This window comes from Nyctereutes procyonoides, unplaced genomic scaffold, assembly GCF_905146905.1.
Source record: "Nyctereutes procyonoides isolate TBG_1078 unplaced genomic scaffold, NYPRO_anot_genome, whole genome shotgun sequence".
Lineage (NCBI taxonomy): Eukaryota > Metazoa > Chordata > Mammalia > Carnivora > Canidae > Nyctereutes > Nyctereutes procyonoides.
Window position 1 is genome coordinate 14,768,968 of NW_026575155.1, and position 23,618 is coordinate 14,792,585.

The following is a 23,618-nucleotide window of genomic DNA, read 5'->3' on the forward strand; positions in this document are numbered from 1 at the left end:
CCCCTCCCTGGCTGCCAGGGGCGCCTGAGTTCACAGGTGGAGGGGCGAGACACCCCCTCCCTGCAAACACCCTTCCCCAGCAGGGGCGCTCGGCAGGGAGGGCGAGACTTCCTTCTAAGTGGTGGACGGCGCACGGGCGGGTGGGCACGGGGGGACACAGAGAACGGGCTACAGGGTCAGTTCACTTTTAACACTTTGGACAGCCCTTCCTACGGGAGTTTGCTTTCTGCAGGCGTGCGTGCTGTGGCCTAAAATCCTGCGTGTGACCTCTCTGTGCGGGTGCTACCCTTGGCCCAGCAGCTGGCTGGCTGGGGTGGGGGGGGGGGGTGGAAAGTGACCACAAGGGGCCCCCACCCCGTTCCTAGGGTGGCCTGCTTCCTGCCAATGGCACTTGGCTGGCTGAGCGCCCACGGACTCAAGACGGGGCAACCTGAGCATGCGTAAAACAGGCACCGCGGTGGGTTGGATGCATGAAATGAAAAGGTTCTCGGGTTCCTAGGGACTCCAAGATACAGCCCTAGGGAAGGCAGAGAGGACGCTGTCAGGGACCCCACCCCATGCCGTCGCCTCCCTGCTGGCCGCCGCCAGAAGTGCAGGGGCAGCACCTGGCCGCAGGTGCCTGGGAGCCCTGCCGGGACCAGAGCTTTGGCCACCGAGAACCTGGCTACCATGGCAACACCATGCCACGCCTCTGGCCCCTCCTGCCCCCCCCCCCGTGCCCCACCGAGGCATAAGCTACACGCTGCCCCCCTCTCACAGCCTCCAAGAACCAGCCTGCCCTGTGTTGAGAAAGTCGTCACCTCCTCACCCCCCCCCCAGCGACCAAATCCCTTGCTGGCATCCTCCTCTTTCATTCTGAAATGGGAATCACACCAGTTAAGGGACCAGCGTGTGGCCCCTGGGCCCTAGGGGCCGGCCTCTCCGGCAGCCTGGCCCGTGCGCGCCCACCATGGGCTCTGCACCCACATCGCAGAGCAAGAGAAGGGGACGTCTTAGAACAATCTGCGCGTCACGTCTCTGACTGCAAGAGGCACAGGCCTCCACTGCAAGAACAACTAAAAGGGTCTGGAAATGCGTAGCATGGAAAGGGAAAGCGCCCCACGGTCGTCGTGCGGGAGGGTGGATGTTCCATCCCCCAATGGGAACCTTGCATCACGCCAGTCCCTCCCTTTGCACGGCCTCCCCCCATGTGATTTCCGCAGCCCCTCAACAGCCAGAGCACCCCGGCCAGCCTGCAAGCGTCCTCCCGGACGGGGTGGGCCGCACAAACACAATGTCGTGGCGACCCGCCTGCCGGGCGGGCAAATGGCACCTGCCTTTTGCAGGGAGCTGCCGGGGCGTCACCAGGGCTTGGGAGGACCCGGACCCCCGGGACACAGGCCGTACCTTGGAGATCCCTGATATGATGATGGTGCTCTTCTTGCGCGGCGACTTGACCTTCAGCTTTGAGGACTCGCTGAGCTGGCGGATGGCGACTTCCGCCACGGGGTCCGAGCCATTGAGCACCAGCAGCTCTGCGGGAGGAAGGGGGCGCTGAGCTCGCTGCACACACTGCACGCCCCCCCCAGGGACCTCCAGGGCTGATGGGAACCATCCCCAGCTGGGGGTGGCTGCCCAGGGTGGGGGGAGGGGTGGTGTGCAAATCTCTTCCATCAAGGGCCAGAGAGCGAGTGGGTCAAGCTTTGTGGGCCTGCGGGACGAGAGTGGGCCCTGATGAGAGGTACAAATGGGAACAGGGCCAGCTCTGGCTCACAGACCACCCTCGGTCCGCCGCTGCTTCTGGATGGTTCCATGCGCTCACGGATGTATACCTGGGTTTCTGCACTTTCCTATATGCCGACATCTCCTTCATTTCCATCTACCTCCATAGAGTTGATGACAAACAACGGAAGCAGGTAGGCCAACAAGCAAAAAGGCCCCTGACCTTCTACAAGAGTTCGAACTCCGGAGGGCAGTGAGGTTATTCCTTTTCAGTCCCGACGGCAGCCCAACACCATGTGTTCAGAGGAGCCAGGTCACGAAGGTGGCTCCTTCCCATTGTCAGGGCCGCACAGCTGGCCAACATCTCAGGGAGGCTCAACCCCCAGCAGGTGCCGTGCAAAGGGCCGCGGGCGTACCGCCGCGTGCAGCCCTCCCAAGGCCCTAGGAGGCGGGTGCCCTGTTTATCCCCATCTGAGTCACGGGGAAGGTCAGGGGGCACAGCATGGCCGAGGTGCTACACCGGGTCTGTGACCCCAAGCTGATGCCTGTGACGTCACCGCGGGAGCTCCTGCCAAGGCACAGCCAAACCACGATGCTCTCAGTGGGGCAGGGGGTTAACAGGAGCGTCTCCCTTCTCGGTTTCAATGCCCGGGTTGCTCAGCGGTTAAGCACCTGCCTTCGGCTCAGTGCGTGATCCCAGGGTCCTGGGATCGAGTCCTGCATCAGGCTCCCCGCATGGAGCCTGCTTCTCCCTCTGCCTATGTCTCTGCCTCTCTCTCTCTCTCTCTGTCTCTCATGAATAAATAAATAAATAAATAAAATAAAAAGTAAAAAAATAAAGGGCGCAAGTGAAGGTGCCCCTGCAGTCCAAGGCCATGGGGCACCTGCCAGGGGCAGGTAAAGCGAGCAGGAACGCCAGCCAGAGGAGGGACACGACCTGCACCCAGGAAGCTCTACAGTTGAGGGAGCCCTGCGGTTTCCAGAGAACCTGACCACTCCCACGGGGAGAAGCAGTGTCGCCGTCACCAGGCTGAGCAAGTACGAAGCCGTCCTAAGACAGCACCTGTCAAGTGAGAGCTTCCGGCTCCCCGCTCCCCCCGCCCCACCATCCTCTCCTCCTGGTCCCGTCCTTGACACTGGCGAGATCAGAAAAGGGGCTGAGGGGACAGGGAGAGGGTGAGCCCAAAAGGAGGAGCCACCAGCCCCTTCTGGCAGCAGGTCACACGCGAGCAAAGGGAGAAAACGTAATCCCCAAATTTAGATTCTGCTCTGATTTAGGGAGGCAGGGACTCATCTCTCCAAAGATACGTGTTCCCTGGGAGCGACCATAAAAATGGGAAATGTGCAAGCAGAGCTCTGGGGGAGACCTCGTGGGAGGCACGAACGAAGCCGCCTTTAGGATCACACCCCGGAGTCCTGCTTATTTATGATATTCATAGCACTGGTATATGGAGCAGGAGAAAAATCATGCCCCAATGTTTTATAACGTGGGGGGCACCTGGGTGGCTCGGCGGTTGAACATCCACCTTCGGCTCAGGGCGTGATCCTGGGGGTCCGGGATCGAGTCTCGCATCGGGCTCCCTGCAGGGAGCCTGCTTCTCCCTCTGCCTGTGTGTCTGCCTCTCTCTCTGGGTCTCTCATGAATAAATAAATAAAATCTTTAAAAAAAGAAATTTCTTTTATAACCTGAGGTATAAACTGGGTTTTTATGTGTCTTTTGTGAAAGCATCTGCTAAAACTTACCACCACCCCGGTCTCTGCCTGGCTCCCATTCCCCCTTTCTCCTTCTAGTTCTGCTCTCATTACTCAAAAAAGCTCCCCTCAAACTCCAAAAAGGAAATGCTGACCCCTGGGCAGCCGAGAAAGACGGGAGGAGAACCCAGAAGGAGGGGAGCGGTGAGCATGCGCCCCGTTACCTGTGTCCGAAGACGAAAATGTCTTGCTGACGGGAGCGCCGTGGCAGGAGATGGCTTGGACAGAGATGTCCTTCTCAATGACCTTCACTTTGACAGGCGTCTTCACGGGAGACTCTGCCGGGAGGAAATCCAGGTCATAATGGATGACCCAAAAGCCGCCTGAACCTACAGTTCCCGGGAAGGTGAAATCACACCTCTCACGCAACCCCATCTATGCAGCTGGAAAAGGCGAGGGCAAACCTTTGGATATCTCATCTTTTTGGGGGTGGGGGTGGAGGCCAAGTACCCAGAAAGGATAATGGGAACCTGGGGTTAAGTAAAATTTCAGAAACATTTTAATTAGGCCAGAATTTCATTTTATTCCGTTTTGTATTCAGGAATGGTGCCAGGCAATCTATTCTGGGAAGATAATACGCGTATCTATCTACAAGCAGAAACATAATATAAATAAAATAGTAAGCCCTGCACTTATACAGAAGCTGTCTCTGGGGCAGAGGCTGGGGGGACAGGTAAGAATTCAGCTAGATCTAAAATGACTGCACACGGGGCACCTGGGGGGCTCAGGGGTTGAGCATCTGCCTTTGGCTCAGAGCGTGACCCCGGGGTCCCAGGATCGAGTCCCCCATCGGGCTCCCCGCATGGAGCCTGTTTCTCCCTCTGCCTGTGTCTCTGCACCTCTCTCTCTGTCTCATGAATAAATAAATCAAATCTTTTTTAAAAATTCATAAAAATAAAGAATAAAATGACTGCACATCAAGCCTTCCTAAGAACCTGCACTTGCACTGACCACTTACACGACATGGGTTGTCCCCACGTAAATGTAATAGGGTAGTTCATTTAACTAGATATTTTTCCTCTAGCATCTACATTTTTTCAGCTTCAGCGCACACTACCGGGTTGAACCCTGCTTCGGCATGCCGTGTATTTATTCGACAGCATAGAAAGGTAACTGCCTAGAACACAAAAAGCTAAGAAGTTTTGCCCTCTGCCCGGCTGTCTGTGCCACGAGACTGTCTGAACAACACTCACTACGGCATCCCGCTGTCTAGACAGGCAAGGTGCTCACGGGGCCGGGGGGCTGGAGTCTGCAGGGGCTGCTCTCACCAGAGCTCAGCGGGGACGCCCTCCCGGCGTCGAAGCGAGGCTTGGTTTTCACGGCAGTGACAGTAGTGACCACAGTCCCACACGGCATCACCGTGCGATCTTTTTCTACCTTTGCAGCGGGAGCAGGTGAAGGCGTCTGCCAGGATTTCGCTTCGCTGGGTTCTACGTAAGAAAACTGCAGAGAAGGTACAGTTACGCACCTCGTACAGCACGTAGACCAAGCCCTGGGCACGGCACGCCGCCCTCCCTGGCCGTAACCTCTGCGTCAATTGGCATCACTCGGTACGGTAACCATCTCATAGTTAATCTGGGTTGGTTTCCCCAGAACCGAGGGGGGTGACAAGACCCACGCTCAATCCCTGCCACTCCGCGCCCAGTGACAGGCCCAAAGGCTACAGCACCAAACGAAACCAAGTGGGCCTTCGTGGGTTAGGCCCACATGACACGGCCGTCGTGGAAAGTTCTCCAAACGGCAGACCACTCAACACGACCATGGGCAGGACGTGTCCCATTCAGGTCTAGAAATGCACAGCACAACACAAGGGCTCCTCTTACGTGAGGAGCTTTCTCATTTGCTGCTGAGGCAAGAATCCAAACTAACTGACAGATAAAGATGCTCCTTATCTCAAGTGCATCCAGCTGGAGCTTGGCCACGGGAGAGAAGGACGCCATACCTCCGCAGTGACCGAACCCAACACTGAGCCGCCAAAGGAGGACCCGCCGGTCAGTGTAAAGCTCTGGGGCCCAGAGGGCTGCTTCTTGAATAAATCCAAAGGAATGGCCGTCATTGCCAAGAGAGCTAAAAAGATAGGAGACAAGTAAAGATACATTTCCATGGGGTTCCACGGGAGCAGGGGTCAGAGGGAGCCACCACCACAACCAGAACAACCTCCTAATGCACATCCTGTCTGCTTGAGCGTCCTCCAGTTTTGGGACATCTCAGAACACCATAGAGACAAAGAGAGGCCGTGGACACGGTCCAGACCAAGGGAGGCATAAGAGACAGGAGACTGAAGGCGGTATCTGATGCTGTGGGGGGAGGGAAAGTAACTACTCTAAATAAAGGACGCGGGGCCAACCCATGAAGCAGAACATGGTGTCAGGTTACAGAACGTGCATGTACATTCAGGAAGCAGACAGCTGGACTGTGGACATACCAGAGAATATCCTTATTCTTAGGAAATATGCACCTAAGAAAGGCAAGGTAAAGGGCCTGATACCCTCGGACATTTACAGGTTTACCCTCCAGCATGTGTGTGTGTATGTGTGTGTGTGCGCACACTGGAACGTGTGCATGTGCACATGCGGAGACTGAGCAAGCAAAATCAAGAGCAACCACTAAGTACGAGCACAAACAATAAAGCAAATGGGGCAAACTGTCAAAACTGTGGGAGTCCGGGTAAAGGCTATATGGTTGTTCTTTGTTCTGTTTTTGGTTTTTTAATGTAAATTTTCATAGATCCCATCGGGTTGTATAGGAATGAGCCTCCAGAGGTGTGGTGCCTCAGAAACGGATTGGGACTTGCCTTCTTTCCAGGCAAACCCTGGGCCCACTCTGGGTTCAAACCACATGCCGTCTCCTGGAACGTCAGTTCTTATCTCAGGAACACCTCACTGACCTTATCCCGGGACAACGGAATCAAGGAAATTAGCTCAGAATTCTTGCTAATAAGGGGGTGCCTGGGTGGCTCAGTTGGTTAAGCAGCAGCCAACTCTTGATTTCAGCTCAGGTCACGATCTCAGGGTCCTGAGGTTAGGCTCTGTGCTCAGCGGGGAGTCTGCTTAAGGATTCTCTCTCTCCCTCTCCTTCTGCCCCTTTCTCTCTCTCTCTCTAAATAAATAAATCTTTAAAAACTTAAAATCTTAAAAGAAGAAGAAGAAGAAGAAGAAGAAGAAGAAGAAGAAGAAGAATTATTCTTGCAAATAAACAAGAAGCTTGAATTGCTTTTTCTTGGGTCTTTGTAATTTTAGGAGACAACCAAATGGCTTGGTCTCCCAGCAGGATAAGCCAGGTAAGGGGCCCCCTTCTCCCAATTTTGGTATGTTTATGGGCATTTTTTAAAACCTAATACATACTGAAACTCCTGACTTACACACACGCATATATACAGGTCCATGTTCACTTTTGTGATTTTACCTTTAACCGTAGCTTTCTTGTCTCTAAAGCATGCGTCCAGTGTAAGATGCTGTGGCTTATTTTACAAGGAAAAGCCAGTTGAAATCCATAGAGAGAAATAGCAGGATGGGGCGGGGGGGCGGTGCCAGGGGGATGGAGGGTGTGGGGAAGTTGGTGTTTCACGAGACCAGGGTCTCAGCGTGGCAAGAGGAAAAAGTCCTGGAGGTGGGTGGTGCTGATGGCTGCACAACGGTGTGGATGTACTCAACGCCACTGAATTTTACACTCAGAAACGATTAAGATGGGAGCTTCTATGTTATACGCATTTTACCCCAATTAGGAACACAACAGAACGGGTCTATTAAGGCTAAGAAGGTCGAGAAGTACTTCTTCTCTAAGCCAAAAACGGCTGAATAAAAAATTTTAGATATTTATTAAAAAAAAAAAAAAGGCAAAACCCAGTTGTGTATATTCTTTTCCAAAATGTTTCCCCTTGCTCATAACTGAAATGGACTTTCAAGCAAACATTGCCTCGGAAAGACCGGAGTGGTTTCAGGGCAGGGCTTCTCAGCTTCTCCAGGCCCCGTCGGGGCGGCTGGATGACACCTCCCCGAGAGCAGGGCCGCCCCCTCCGCACCTGCTCGACACCCACCTTCTGAGGATCGCTCATCCCCTGAAATCTGCAGGTGCAACTCCTTCGACTTGACATTCAACTCACTGCGGAAAGGAAAAAAAAGAGCTGTGAATCCTTGCAAATGCTGTATTATTTCTTAAAACAGTTTTTTTTTTCTCATTATAGAAAGAAACACAAATCACCATCAGTGTAAAGAGGACCTGCCACTTTGCTATCCCCAGGTACTGTTAATCTCTGGTTACTGGTCTCCTAGAACTCTCTGCTCCTTTCTGACTGATGACAGAGAATGTTCTATCCAGGCGCCCTCCAATACGGTGGCCGCCAGCCCCAGATGGCTACTGAGAGCCCAAAACGAGGCCCGTGCTAACTGAGGGCCTGAAGTCAATTTTGTTTCGTTTTAATTAATTCAAATTTAAAGAGCCGCGTGTGGCTAGTACTTACTGTATCAAAGAACATAGCTCTTTAAGTTTTTTAAAACCAAAAAATAGAACAGGATATATACCTTTTGTGGCCTTTTTTTTTTTTTTCCCACGTAAGATATCAGACGTCTTTCCAGGTCAGAAGCTACAGAGCAACGCCACTTTGAATAGGCATCTAGTACTCTACTATCTGCCCTTGGGAGATCTTATTTATCCAAATCCTTAATTAACCAGGCCTTAAGGGCAGCCCGGGTGGCTCAGCGGTTTAGCACTGCCTTCAGCCCAGGGCCTGATCCTGAAGACCTGGGATCGAGTCCCACGTCAGGCTCCCGCATGGAACCTGCTTCTCCCTCTGCCTGTGTCTCTGCCTTTCTCTCTCTCTCTCTGTCTCATGAATAAATAAATAAAAATCTTTAAAAAAAATTTAAAAAATAACCAGGCCTTAATAATGGCTTGATTGTTTATAATATTTCATAATCAAAAAAAAAACATTTCATAATCATAAACAAGCTACAGTAAACATCTTTGTACACGCTGTGTGATTATTTCCTTTTTTTTTTTTTTTTATTATTTCCTTAGGAAGACTATAAATGCCAGTCAAAAGGTATGTGCATTTAAGAGGTTGGTTTTTTTTTTTTTTTTGGATACATAGTGAGGACTTCCAGAATGGTTATTCCCATTTACACTTCCCCCAGCCCATCCTCACTTGCCTATTCTTTACCAACCCATAAGGTGGAAAAAAAAAAAAAAAAAAAAAAAAAAAAAAAAAAAAATATATATATATATATATATATATATATATATATATATAAAAGCTTTTTGGTTTACATTTGTTTTTCTTTAACTATTTCTGAGATCGGGGCAGCCCCGGTGGTGCAGCGGTTTAACGCCGCCTGGAGCCCAGGGTGTGATCCTGGAGACTCGGGATTGAGTCCCAGGTCGGGCTCCCTGCGTGGGGCCTGCTTCTCCCTCTGCCTGTGTGTGTGTGTGTGTCTCTCTCTCTGAATAAATAAATAAATCTTTTAAAAAAAATTTTTTTCTGAGATCGAACAACTTCTCAGAAGTTTCTGGCTATCTACGATTCTTGCTTTAATATATTTCTAGCTCAGACATCTTTTCCCAGGTTTCCAGGAGAGTGCTCCTATTTTCATTAATGATTCCTAAAAACCCTTTATTTTATACACGGGACACCTGCCGCCAGTACTTTTTCCAACTGTTCATTGCTAGACCATCAGAAAACAACTGATTTCTGTTATTTTTAGACTCAGCCACTTCACTGAAATATTATTTCTATGAGCTTCCTACTATTACTTCTATCCTATAGCCATTTTTTATTTCTGATCGTTTCAGCTGATTTTCTTGAATAGTCTAGATAGGCAATAGTATTACCTCCAGGTAATAATTCATTTTGCCTCTTCCTTTCCTGTATTTGTACACGACCTCCTTTTCTTATCCGAGTGCATTACCCTTACTTCTAGAACAAAACAGTGGGTATCTGTCTCTCGGCTTTAACAGGATGACTTCTGGTCTTTCTCATTCATATACGACTTCCTTAAGCCTATTAAACAGGTGGCCATAAATCTTATTCTAATTATGTTTTTAACATTAGGATCTCACAGGAAAGGTCACTGATGATCTTCTGGGCATGTTACCAAGCTAAGTTTGTTTTCTCCTTTGATCTAACAACACAATGAGCTCATGAGAGATCGTCGTGGGCTGTTAATAGATCCCACGAAGCCACCCGGACGTTCCGGAATGGACCTGGCTTCTGCACGTGCTGGAGGGAGGCTGCTCCCTACCCCATGACTTAGGGTTCCTACACCATTTCTTATCAACGGGCCCTACTCCTCCCTTTGCTCCCAGCCACGTTCTGGAAACCACCCAAAGTCTCCTCCGTTCCGCTCCAAGCGGCATGTATTTCAGAAGCAAAGGGAGCCCGCCCAGAGCGCTCTCTGGTTGCAGCAGGACGCGGGCGAGGAGGGGACCCGTACCCAGGGCTGCCTTCAGAGAGAAATCCATACCCAACCTACAGCCACCTGGGACGTCTAAGACACCTTTTCAAAAAAAGTTCTTAAAAAATTTTTAAGCGTGGGGTATTAGCAGCGCTACACACGGATTTCACGATCTGGCCGCCGTGAGCAGGTGCGGCTGTGCGGACGCAAGCCCCTCAACCAGGCCGTACGCACAAGGTGAATTCTTCTTCCCAGGCGAGCTCGGTCGTGGTTTTCGCGAGGGCGCTGAACTTCTGAACGGGCTCGTTCAGCCGGACCACACACTGTGGCCTAACGTTGCCTGCAATCACACAAAGGGGCATTCCTATTCTTTAGAACTGCATTGCACGCAGACGTGGTTTGCACCTGACGGGCCGACTTACGTGCCTGACGCCTCGGCTCACCCCTTCCGAGCGGCTTTTCTCGATTTCATTGGCCACTGACAAACTCTCAAAGCACTGCACTTGGGGTTTGAGGCTTCCTGTCCCCAACTGGATATCTACTGGCCCGGACGGTGGGCCCCAAACGCCCCTGCTTCCTGCCCTGGATGGTGACACTTCCCAGGGGCAACTTCACTACAGCTGATGTGACCCCCCACTTTGGGACAAGACTACCTGCTTGCAAAAGGAAAGGCCTCCGGGGTGACCCCTGAATTTGGGGATACCCTGCAGAGACCCCATCTCCCTACTCACGAAGGATGTGTTTTTATACCTGACTCAGCTCAGTCAGAGATTTAAGGATCTTTGATCCGGGTAATGGGACGTTTCCCTAGTACCCGGTGGTTTCTGCTTCAAGGCAACGTTTGTCCCAGGGCAGAGAACTGTGAACACAGCGTGGAACCAGTAACCACCGCAGTCCCTGGCCCTCTGCGGGCACCACGCAGTGTTGTTCCAAGCACATTATCTTACTGGTCTTCACAATCACCTCCGACGGGAGACACGGACCCCGACGCGGACCTGCTGGCAGAGGCGAGGAACAGGGACCCCCGCCCGGGCCGACAGCGTCCAGAGTCAGAGGTCCCCGCAGTGGTGAGCAGGGCAGGCCTCGCAGGGCCACGGGCTAGGGCCCTTACCAAGCCAGTCGCCCACAGCTGGCGTCGCACAGAGTCTCGGGTGTTACATGTGGACGGTCTGTGCTTTGGGCCCTGGAAAGAACTCCTCGCAGATACGCAACCCTCAGCGTTCTCAGGCAACAAAGAATTCATTCCCGTCCTCGGCAAAATGGAACCGTGGTGGGAAGCTGGGTCCTGTTCCAGGCTGCTGTGCACCTGGGGTCTCAGCAGCCATTCAGGACACTGAGAGTATGACCGGTTCTGCGACACTTGTCCTTGCTCAGGTAATAGCCTCTCTGGCACGGAGGGGTCCCCGATGGGCCTGAGGTCCTGCTGACCCTCCATAAATAGCCCATGTGGCACTTCAGCTTCTATGAGAGGAGGAGGTACAGGCCCCTGGGGGGCTCAGCTGCTTGAACACCTGCCCTCGGCTCAGGTCATGATCCCAGGGTCCTGGGATCGAGCCCCACATCGGGCTCCCTGCTCGGGGGGGAGTCTGCTTCTCCCTCTCCCCCTCCTCCCTGCTCATGCTCACTTGCTCGCTCTCTATCTCTCAAATAAATAAAATCTTTTTTAAAAAAAAGAAAGAACGTTCACATCACATATCAGTCAGGGATGCTCAATATGTATTTACATGTTCCATAGTTTAAAAGAACAAAAAGGTGTTCTTCAGACGAAAGGAAAGGGCAAGGTCACAGGTGCATCCCTTCCCCCCCACCTCAGCCTTCATGCACACAAAATCGGGACTGGTTTTTAATGGTCTCACGTTCCTATTATGGTTTTCAGGGGCTCTTTGCTCAAAGGCAGGGGTCACGCTGCAGACTCAAGTGAAGGATGCTGCAGGGAAGCCAGAGGCCACGGAGAACCCGCATGTCTCCCCATGCTCGCCTGGGCCCCCCACCCCCAACACACACACACCCAAGGGTGTCCCGCAGCCCCACCACCTGCCTGAAGCACCAGGATCGTTCAGCAGCGAGGCTCGGATGTTCTTCACCAATAATTTGAGTTCGTGAGCCCTTGGAGGTTTGGGAGGGCAGGATTCCTGAGGAGCAGATGAAGCGCGCTGTAGATGTAGAAAAACAAAAGGCAGTGACCAGGGTGAAGAGGAGGGGTCTCCAGGAAATCCCGTTTGACCCCCTGCAGTCGGCTCCATAATAGCTTTCCGTTCCTATAGGAAGTGAGGGTCCCAATCCAGCATCACGTCTTCCCCTGCGTGGGAATCTTTTCTGTCCAAATAAACCGGGTTCAACCAGAGAGGGCCCCCCAGAATCCGGTTGTGAGCGGAGACTGGAAGCAAGCTTGCCTTGGGGCCACACCCGACCCAGGCCGGGCGCTCAAGAGAAAGTGGGGTGCCCTCTCCAGGCTGCGGGCCCACTGCCCAGGGGCACCGAGCGGGACAGCAGCCTGACACGCACACGGCAAGGCCCGTCACGCACAGCGCCACCCAGGTGAGGACTGTCCGAGTCTCATCGGGGGGTCGGAGAGGCACTAAAGCGGCGACAGAGGCGGGTATGGCTGGGCCCAGTGTCCATCATCATGTCTTCAACGGGCATCAAGGCAATTCCAACAGAGAAAAGGCTCCTCTAACCCGGAGGACATCGCCTTAAACCTTCCCCAAACTAGCTTCCTCCCTCCCCTCACGCTGCGAGTGCTTTTTTCTTTTCTTTTTCTTTTGTTTTTAGATTTTCTTTATTTATTTGAGAGAGAGCGCACGAGCAGGGGGAGCAGAAGACGGAGAGGGAGGGGGAGAAGCAGACTCCCCACTGAGCAAGGTGCCCGACGTGGGGCTCAAACCCAGGACCCTGGGATCACGACCTGAGCTGAAGGCAGACGCTTCGCAGTCTGAGCCACTCCGGCGCCCCGTGAGTGTTCTCTGGACGGGGCCCCAGGGCGCCCGGGTAGCTCAGTTGGTTAAGCATCTGACTCTTGGTTTTGGCTTCGGTCACAATCTCACATTTGTGGGATGGAGCCCCAGGTCTGGCTTTGCACTCTGCTTCGGATTCTCTCTCCCTCTCCCTCCTGCTCTCTTGCTCTCAATCTCTCGCTCTCTGTGTCAAATAAATAAAATATTTTAAAAAGGCGGGTGGGGGGGTGGTCCCTTAAGAACAAAGGTCTGGGAATCCTGGAAAGGCTTCTCGGAGACATCACAGGTCTCTACACAAACAGAGGCTTCCAGGAAGGGATCTGGGTGCTGGGGAAGCTTGCCAACATCTCAAGGTCACTATTTAGAAAACACTACTGTGAACCAGGACTTTGCCAAGTGTGAGCTGCAAGAAGTAATTACAAAAGTCCTTAGGAGGGACGCCTGGGTGGCTCAGGGGTTGAGCGTCTGCCTTTGGCTCAGGTCATGATCCCGGGGTCCTGGGATTGAGTCCCACATTGGGCTCCCTGCATGGAGCCTGCTTCTCCCTCTGCCTGTGTCTCTCATGAATAAATAAATAAAATCTTAAAAAAAAAAAAAGTCCTTATGATCCAAGTCCATGAGCACTGGGGCCAGAGCAATCACATGTCCGGGGTGGAAATGAAATATTTCAAATATCTATGTGTGATGGTTAATTTTATGGGTCAACGTGACAGGGCCACAGGGTACACTGGTATGTGTTCAAACGTTGTTCTGGATGTTTCTGTGAGGACATTTTTGCATAACATTAACATTTAGATCAAAAGACCCAGTGAAAGAGATTGCCCTCCCTAATGTGGGTGGGCCTCATCTAATCAGTTGAAGGTCTGCTAGAACAAAGGCTGACCTCCCCTGAAAAAAAGGGGGTTCCTCAAGCCTGACCACTGGGGCTGGGATATCAGGGGTTGTTTTCCTGCCTTAAGACCTGAATGGAGACACCAGCTCTCTGTGGCTCTCAAGCCTGCTTGGCGTTCAGGCCGGGACTACAAGGTCACCCGTCCTGGGTCTCCTGCAAATCTCCAGCTTGCAGACTCACCCTGCAGATCCTGGGACTGATCAGCCTCTGTGATCATGGGAGCCAACTCCTTATAATAAGCTTTTGTGTATATGAATAAACATACATTTTTAAAAAAATTTTTTAAACATACATTTTATATATAAATATATAACTAGGACACTTGGGTGGCTCAGCGGTTGGGCACCTGCCTTCAGCTCAGGTTGTGATCCCGGGATCCAGGATCGAGTCCCGCACCAGGCTCCCTGCAAGGACCCTACTTCTCCCTCTGCCTATGTCTCTGCCTCTCTCTCTCTCAGTCTGTGTTCTCTCATGAGCAAATAAATATATTTTCAAATATATATAATTAGCTCACGCAGTTACAGAGGCTACTATATAACTAGGTATTTTATATATATAAATGCAAAGCCCCCTTGCTCTGCGGGCATGTTCTCATTGCTAATTGGGTCTCAGTCCTGGAAGGATGGAGATCTGAGACCACAGGCCCTGCGTGGACAGTGAAAAGTCAGGTTGTAGCTCCAGAAAAGCAGAGGGTCGGGGCTAATTAGGGTCGGACTGTGGGGAGCAGCCCACACACCTATTCCTTCCATCCCATGGGGCTCTGGAACCTGGGGCCCTGAACTTGAACTTGAAGCTGGTCCCTGACTCGGTGCCAGGTGCTCTCGCTCTGCCACGGGGGATAGGGGACCGCTAGAGAGATGCGCAGATTCTCCCAGAGGGGACCCTGATCCCCGATGGGCCACAAGGCACCGCCCTCGGCGGTTTTACCTGAATTTCCCTGACGTCCACAGGCTTGGTGCTCAGGACCACCGACGGGGTCACAGAAGTAACCAGGCGCTTCAGGATGTCCTTGAGGCTTTCGGACACCGCATCAGTCTCCGCCACCCGGTCCTGCCGAAAGAGGAGGAAGTCACCAAATCATTTCCTAACTGGGTGCCGGGTGGGCAGGTGACAGCTCCCCTCGCCACAGCCCAGAGACCCAGCCCGCCGGGTGCTGCCCGGGCTCCGGGGGGTCAGCTCCGGACACGCGCCGTCCTCGTCCTCGTTGGGGAGACGGGGCGCTCCCTGCCGATCGCAGGAGCCACTCACGCTCCTTATTTTTTAAAAAACGGTGACCTGGGGCAGCCCGGGTGGCTCAGCAGTTTAGCACCACCTTCAGCCCAGGCCGTGATCCTGGAGACCCGGGATCGAGTCCTGCGTCGGGCTCCCTGCATGGAGCCTGCTTCTCCCTCTGCCTGTGTCTCTGCCTCTCTCTCTGTCTGTGTCTCTCATGAATAAATAAATAAAATCATTAAAAAAATAAATAAATAAAAAATTAAAAACGGTGACCATAAAGGCTGGTGCAATATAGAAACTTGTCACTGTGGCTGTGTCGAGCCTTTCAGACAGATGTGCTTGTTCTTTCTTGCAGGACACCTGGCATTTTTTTTTTGAAATGATAAAGTAGCCAAGTAAACAAAAGGGCCCAGTAGGAAAGACGAGCTTGTAGAGGAGCAAGGAGCAAAGCGCGATGATTTATATTGTATTATACGGCAACGCCAGAAAGCTGTAACAATGAACATCCAACAGAAATGCCTTCCGGTGTTCCAGAATGTTCTCAGCACCACTATTCACAAGGCCCCAAATTGGAAAGTACCTAAGGATCCGTCAATAGCTAAACAAATACATAAACTGTGGTGCCATCACTCGGAGGGAAGCTGCACCCACTGGTATAAATGCCATCGCCATGGGGCTCCAGCCATCCCCACCCCGCGTAGGGGACTGCACGAAGCGACTTCCACCGGACCACCCGACTTGCAGGGCTGGAGGGATTTCAGGGACTGACCTGCCAGGCCCTGTGACAGCAACCTCAATCCCACTGTGCCAATTAGTGAACATCTAGTCTCTGCGAGAAACTCGACAAATTATCAAATCATTACCAAATACTCCCATCACTCTTAGGATATGTCGGGGCCACATCTGTGCAGTTACACGTAGTAATGAATTTAATCTTCGCAACCACCTTGAATATTATTATCCCCATGTTACCGATGAGGAAACTAATGCACAGAGACGTCAATTAAGACGTGTAGGGACGCCTGGGTGGCTCAGCGGTTGAGCATCTGCCTTGGGCTCAGGTTGTGACCCCGGAGTCCTGGGATCGAGTCCCGCGTCGGGCTCCCTGCATGGAGCCTGCTTCTCCCTCTGCCTGTGTCTCTGCCTCTCTTTCCGTGTCTCTCATGAATAAATAAATAAAATCTTAAAAAAAAAAAAAAGACATGTAGGGCCACACAGCTCACAGATGGCAGAGCCAAGAGTCCAGCCCAGGTATGGAGACTCTGGGGTCTACATGTATAACCACGGTGCTGTCATCTTTCTCTTCAACGGGTCCTTGGTGGCTCTATCTTTCTTTTTTAACGGAGGTGAAGTTTACATAACATAAAATGAACCGGTCTTTAGTAGACACTTCAGTGGCATTCAGCACGTCCGGAGTTGGGTAGCCACCAGCGAGGTGTGAAGGCTCACCCCATCTCTCCCCCACGAGCACCCAGCCCCGCTTGCCCCGATTGACCCCAAATCGGATGATTTGCCTGTTGGGGACATCTCCCAGCTACGGGCTCCCCCATTACGTGTCCTGTGTCGGGCTCCTGTCACACGCATGACCTTCCTTCATGCTGTAGAAAGTGTCGGGGTGCCTCAGAAGTGTTGGAGCCTTATCCTTTTTTTTTTTTTTTTTTAAGGGATGAAAAATATTCCATCACATGGATGGACCTTGTCTTGCTTATATATTCGGGTCTTTTTTTTTTCTTTAACTCCCACAATCTCCTGTCCCCTTATAGAGGAGGAAAGTGAGGATGAAGAGGTGCGTTGGGGTGCTTGGAGTCAGAGTTCATCCCAGGATGGGCAGCTGGCTCGGGCCATCCACCCACTCCACCCCCAGGGCCATCACATCCACAACGGGAGGGGAGGAGGGCTGGAGGCTCGGGTCCTGCACCCACAGGACCGGCTCCCAGGGGGGCGCAGCTTAACGCCGCACTTGGAAAGTCTCACTTTGCATTCACCAGAGGAGCACGGGATGGTCAGAGAAGCCGCAGGATGCTGGGGGGCAAGGTGCAAACAGCAGACACAGCGTGCCACTGTTTGGGTGAGTATTGGGGGAGTAAGATCATTTTTGCAGAAACAAACCTGGATCAGGTGAACAGGAACTAATGAACAAAGCAATAGCATGCGGGGGGCAGGTGGGGTCCAAGGGACGAGCAAACACTGGACGTCTGGGTAGGATGTCTCATGGGATTGTGACTTCTGAACCATGTGTTGTACATGTTAAAATATATATATATATGTTTGTACATTTACAAAGATGAGGGACAAAACCCAAGCCGAACTGCCAGCAGGAGCAGTGCCCTCAACTTCCACCACGCTGGTCACGTGGCCACACAAGGATGGGGTTGACTGGAGGGGCCCCGAACAGAGGTCTGCCCTCCTCAAAGGGCTTGAATTCGGACGCCAGGGCAGGTGCATGGCCGTGGTGGTGCTGGGACAGCCGGCCAGGGGACCCCTCTGCACACAGGTGGGCCCAGCCACTCCGCCAGTGGGGCCAAGGAGACAGATGCAAACGTGGGAAGGAAGGGGGACAGGGCAGGAAGCGGGCCTCCAGGGACACGGTCTGCATGCCGGCTGTAACCCCGACGGCTGGGAAAAGTGACAGTTCCAATGGGTGCCCCTCAGAGGAGCAGCAATTCAAGCTTACCTGTCTTAAAAATAAATTAATTAATTAAAAAACACCTGCACGCATTTGTATCAAGTCCTGAAAGGTAAAACCGCATAGGAACGAAGGATCAAATTCACTTAATGCTGTTGGGGATCTCTCAGGGCTTGAACCAGAGGGTGAAACGGGGCGAGACTGCAAACGACGATCATCAAAACCCTGCAGAGGAATGACCTCACCTCCTAATGAGCCTTTGGTGCACATGATTGTCATGGTCCTTCCAGCCACCGCAAGGGACCCCAGTATGACGTCGTGTGCCCACCCCCTGCTTCCAGATTCATTTCTTCAAACACCTAAGACCCTGGGCAGCAGGGAGATTGCCTTCCGACCTTAAATGCACCTCTGCAAAAACCGCGGGGACAGACGCCTGCCCCTGGGAGCCGGCCGGGGGCCACAACTGAGCCTGAGCCCTGAGCGGAGAGCCTCAGGGCAGGAAGGAGGGTCTGCTGAATCAGGCAGGCGACCCAGTCCAGGCATCCCCCAGGTGACAGACATGACGCCAGTGCTTCTCCACCTCGGCTGCACGGGAGCGCCAGAAACTATTCCAGGCCCAAGGAACCCCATGAGGGGGATGATGGGGTGCGGGGGGCAGGCCCAGGATTCCCTGCAGCTCCCAGCTGACTGCAGGTGCAGCTGGGTCAGGACCCCGAGCATCAGGTCCAGTAAGGCCATCACCCCTGCTGCCCTGACCGGGCGGCCCCATGCTCTGGGAGGAGAGGAGAAGCCTGCACGGCACAAGGGCGCTGGTCTGAGCCTCTGTTCGGCAGGTGGTGGCGACATGCAAGTGTTCCCATGCACACCTGTAGTGGGGGGGGGGGGGGGGCGGTCCTCACAACGGAGGCACTGACCTGCACCGGGGCTCTGGACTGGACGGTGACGGCCGTTTCCGCAGCGTGGATGAAGGACCACTTGATCTGGATGTCCTCCTTCTTCTCTTTCATGTGGAGCTCCAGCTAGCAGAACACAGAGTTACTGGAGAGCCCCACCTGCCAGCAAAGGCCCAACGCATCGGGGCACCAGTCTGTGTGCACCTGTGTGTGCGTGTGTTCATTTACTTCCCCAGACACCTGCTTGGCCTCCCCTTGCCTTTCCAAATGCTAAAGAAAGCTCTAACCCCCCTGGACCTCCCCTTCACCCCACCCCTCAGCCCCCCAGCGTCTTCCTCGGCCTCAACCTATCACTCCTAGATGATTCTCAGCAGTGGCGGCCGAACGGGCCACACGTCATTAGAACTCTGTAGTCTCTCAGGTGAGTAATGCTCTGTGCTTTGCATGCTCTCCTGGAGTGTCACCAAGGCACGCGGGAGAGGAGGGCACGGACGGGACGTGGGATGCTTAGCCCAGCCCCATGCTCACACGTTCCCCAAGGGCTGTGCACACAGCACACGGGTGTTCTCACCCCCTCTTGCCTGGGCCAACACGCACACCCTCTATCTGGACTCTGATCTCTTGCAACAACCCGTCGTAGCGTCACGTTCCCCCCCCCCCAAAGATGTCCACACCCAGAGTCTTGGAACCTGCAGGTATGTGACCAGATATAGCAAAGGGGACTTTGCAGGAGTGACCAGGGCAAGGCCCGTGAATGGAGAGAGAATGCTGGGTTATCCCAGCGAGCCCAGTGGAACCAATCAGAGGAGCCCTCAGGACGAAGGAGGGGGGCAGGCCAGCGAGAGGTGCCTTATAGATAGAGGATGCCAAGAGCGCAGGAAAGAGGTGGCCTCTAGAAGCTGCCACCGGCCCTGAGCGGACAGCTGGTGAGAAAATCGGCCTTACAGCCGCCAGGAACACAATCCTGCCAACACCCAGTGAGCACGGAAGCAGATCCTCGCAGGGCTCCAGACAGGAAGGCGGCCCGCCGATGCCAGCCCGAGCTGGACATCAGACCCCCAGAACGGCAACATAATACATTTATGCTGGGTTTTTTTTTTAAGACTTTATTTATTTTATTTATTTGAGAGAGCATGAGCAGGGGGAGAGAGGGAGGCAGGCTCCTCACTGAGCAGGGGGCCCAACACGGGGCTCGATCCCAGGACCCCAAGATCGTGACCTGAGCAGAAGGCAGATGCTTCGCCGACTGAGCCACCCAGGTGCCCCTATGCTGGTTTTTCTTTTCTTTCTTTCTTTCTTTTTTTTTTTTTTAAGATTTATTTATTTTTGAAAGAGGATGATGAGTGGGGTCAGGGGGCAGCAGAGAGAAACCATCTGTGCTGAGCGCAAAGCCCAACCCAGGGCTCGATCTCATGAGCCCGAGATCACGACCTGAGCCAAAACCAGGAGTCAGACACTCCACCAACTGGGCCACCCACCCAGGCGCCCCTATATTTGGGTCTTAAGCTTAGGTTTGTGGTGATTTGTTTCAGCAGCCACAGCAAACTAATACACCTTCCTTCATCTTTCAACCGGAGCCTCTTTCTAAAGCACAGATCCTAGCTCTTCGCCTCATGGTGCCTTCCGGACCCTCCGCAGAGGAGGAGAGGGCAGCTTTAGACGGCACTGCCCACTACTCAGGACCCTCACCCAACACCAGCAATCCTGGTAATTCCAGGGAAGGTGCACTTTGATCATGTTGCTGCAGGTCTGTCCCTCTCCCCAGCAGGTAGGGGTCCAGGGGGGGCGGGTGTGAGACCACCGCAGCCCCTTTCTGCACCTTTAATCTAAAGGCCAGCAGAGCAGCAGGAGCATCTTCTGTCTGGGGCGTTCATCACTGACCGATCGATCTCCAGCAGCTGCCTCTGCCCTGAGAGCAGGTGTCAACTGGGTTAAGAGATCAGAGACACGACTGGGTTACTTCTGCCGAGCTGCATGAAATGGCACGCGAGCAGCATCTCAGAAACCCCACGTCCTTCACGGCGGCCCTACGGGCCTGGCTGGACTCGCTCTATCCCGAACCAGGCGTCTGGTGTCGGCTACATGTGTCCCAGGCTTTGGGCTGGTTTTCCAGTTACATTGTCCAAAGTTTTAGGGCGAGCGGGAGGGTGTTAGCACCTGGCAGGTGTGACATGAAGTCACACTCATTCTCCTGAACTCTCAGAAAGGACGTGCTAGCGGGGAGGCCGGGGAGGGCTGGCCCTCAGAAGGAGGCCGGGTAGATAGGTGCCCAGTGGCTCAGCGGTTGAGCATCTGCCTTTGGCTCAGGGTGTGACCCCGGGATCCTGGGATCAAGTCCCACATGGGGCTCCCTGCATGGAGCCTGCTTCTCCCTCTGCCTGGGTCTCTGCCTCTCTGTGTGTCTCTCATGAATAAATATAAAAAATCTTAAAGAAAAAAAAAAGAAAGAAAGAAGGACAGAAAGAGAAAAAGGCTATGTAGGGAGCCAGAAAATCTTGTTTGCTCCGGTTATTCAAAACCACATCTGTGTAAGAAAAGCATACAGGATATCATCCTCCCTTGTGGTCGAGGGAGCTGTACGACTTGGGCTCATCCCCCAAATTAGCAGCCAAGCCCCGGGACGGAGGGGAGGAAACACGGGGTTGAATCGGCAGTGACCCCTCAAACAGACCCAGAAATTCACAATAGTCACACGGTTATCTGATGCTTCGGGCATCCAGAAATTCCATGAATACACCTCTTATGGTGATCACATATGACTCTATATAATTACTAGATAGATCGTTATGAATATTCTGTAAAATAGGGACCCCTGGGTGGCACAGCGGTTTGGCGCCTGCCTTTGGCCCAGGGCGCGATCCTGGAGACCCGGGATCGAATCCCACGTCAGGCTCCATGGAGCCTGCTTCTCCCTCTGCCTGTGTCTCTGCCTCTCTCTCTCTCTCTGTGACTATCATAAATAAAAAAAAAATTCTGTAAAATATACACAAGCACACCTCGGAGAGGCTGCAGGTCTGCTTCCAGGCCACTGCAATATAGCAAGTACCACAATAAAGCAAGCCAAGTGCATTTTTTGGCTTCCCCGGTGCATAGAAGTTATATTTAGGGGCGCCTGGGTGGCTCAGCGGCTCAGCATCTGCCTTTGGCTCAGATTGTGACCCCGGGGTCCCGGGATCGAGTCCCACGTCGGGCTCCCCGCAGGGAGCCTGTTTCTCCCTCTGCCTGTGTCTCTGCCTCTCTCTCTCTCTCTCTCTCTCTCTCTCTCTCTCTGGGTCTCTCGTGAATAAATAAATAAAATCTTTAAGAAAAAAAAATGGTGACCATCACGTGAGCTTCCAGCAAGTCGTCATCACTGACCACAGATCACCGTGACAAATATAATAAGGAAAAAGGAGGATATGCACCTGGATCACCGCAATGTGACACAGAGACTCAGCACGCAAAGGCAGCTGGAGTGGCACCCGCAGACGTGCTCTTAAAAAAAAGCCTCATCTCCAAAGTGAAGTGAAACAAGGTGTGCCGGTAGGAGTCTCTTATTACCGTAATAGTAAGTGTGTTATGAAAAATACGATAGTAATACTCATCTTTTAGGCTTATAAAACGTAGTACGAGTCTTCCAAGGTTGACTTTCTCCAAAAACTAAAAAGAGTAACACGACCCCTGGCCCCTAGGCTGGTCTCCCGCTGCAGGGGACTGCTGGGGCCTGGCACGAGGTCCCAAGACAGAACCCCGTCCTCGCCTCCGATGCCACGCACCTTACTCTGCCTGCCGGCAACACCCCTGGTCTGTTTGAACACCTTGAAAAATCCCGTATCTCCTGATTTTGGTAAATGGGCAACCTCTGAATTCACTATGCGCACCCATATGTAGTCGTATGCATATACGTAGGTGTGGGTGTGTATGCATGTGTGTGTGGAAGCGTACACAGTATGTGCACGTACATAACACGTAACACACCACACACCACGCACACTTTATCTCCTACAGATACAACATGATACAGAAGGTTACAGGTGGAAAATTATGAAATAAACCATTAGCAAGCGCGAAAGCAGGGGGAGTCCCGGCCGGCGATCACGCCAGGCTTGCCCTGCAGGTTGACGAGCACCGTCTGCGCAAACTCACCTGCAGATGAAATGGGGAGAGCCGCGCGCCATACAGCTGGCGCCCCGTGTCTTCAGGGGACGCGGGCCCCGCGCCGACCAGGAACTGAATGGCCTCACCCACCACGTGACAAGACACGATCTGGATGGAGGAGGCACGAGATATGAGAGAAGGAACAAAGAATTCATGCCGCCTACCCCCTTTGTTTCACTGCCCAAAACCATCGGGACCTTAACGGTTAGCCAGGACGAGACTTTAGCGCTCCAAACTTGATAAACACCCAGATCCGCAGATCTTCTGGAAACAATGTTCCAAAGCTTGTCTCCCTCTGATGCATTTCTCAAGAGCTAAACTCTAGGGCAGCCCCGGTGGCGCAGTGGTTTAGCGCCGCCTGCAGCCCACGGCATGATCCTGGAGTCCTGGGATCGAGTCCCGCGTTGGGCTCTCTGCATGGAGCCTGCTTCTCCCTCTGCCTGTGTCTCTGCCTCTCTCTCTCTCTCTGCATCTCTATAAATAAATAAAATCTTTAAAAAAAATTAAAAAAAAAAGAGCTAAACTCTGTGTTGCCCCAATCTAGCTGTTATATTCTTTCCACATAAAGAGTTTTTGCAGGATACTGGGTTCTAGTTCTCCCCACCAGCGGATTTATTTTTTTTTATTTTATTTATTCATGAGAGACACAGGAGAGGCAGAGACCCAGGCAGAGGAAGAAGCAGGCTCCATGCAGGGAGCCCGATGCGGGACTCGATCCCAGGACCCCGGGGTCACGCCCTGAGCCACCCAGGCGTCCTCCAACCAGCGGATTTAAAATTCCCCAGATATGTCCACCTTCGTAGGGAGTGAGAGTCATTAGCATCTCCTCTCTCTAAAAATGAGCTTTAGAGGGACACCTGGGTGACTCAGTGGTTGAGCATCTGCCTTGGGCCCAGGGCTTGACCCCGGGGTCCTGGGATCGAGTTCTGCATCGGGTCCCCACATGGAGCCTGCTTCTCCCTCTCCCTGTGTCTCTGCCCCTCTCTCTATGTGTCTGTCATGAATAAATAAATAAAATCTTTAAAAAAAAAAAAAGAGCCTTAGAAAGAAAACAAGTGA

The 23,618-nt window shown here is 52.8% G+C and overlaps 1 protein-coding gene across 1 annotated transcript in view; it reads right to left on the reverse strand.

Moving 5' to 3' along the window:
* Positions 1–23,618, reverse strand: part of C2CD2 (C2 calcium dependent domain containing 2) — a 62,720-nt gene that overhangs the window by 12,096 nt on the left and 27,006 nt on the right. The window contains exons 4-13 of the mRNA XM_055313373.1: positions 22,548–22,667; positions 18,444–18,548; positions 14,616–14,738; positions 11,881–11,995; positions 10,077–10,182; positions 7,490–7,554; positions 5,396–5,520; positions 4,722–4,896; positions 3,618–3,731; positions 1,387–1,514 (exon numbers count right to left, since the gene is read on the reverse strand). Of these exons, the coding sequence (XP_055169348.1) occupies positions 1,387–1,514; positions 3,618–3,731; positions 4,722–4,896; positions 5,396–5,520; positions 7,490–7,554; positions 10,077–10,182; positions 11,881–11,995; positions 14,616–14,738; positions 18,444–18,548; positions 22,548–22,667 (1,176 nt within the window). The remainder of the gene's footprint in view (positions 1–1,386; positions 1,515–3,617; positions 3,732–4,721; positions 4,897–5,395; positions 5,521–7,489; positions 7,555–10,076; positions 10,183–11,880; positions 11,996–14,615; positions 14,739–18,443; positions 18,549–22,547; positions 22,668–23,618) is intronic.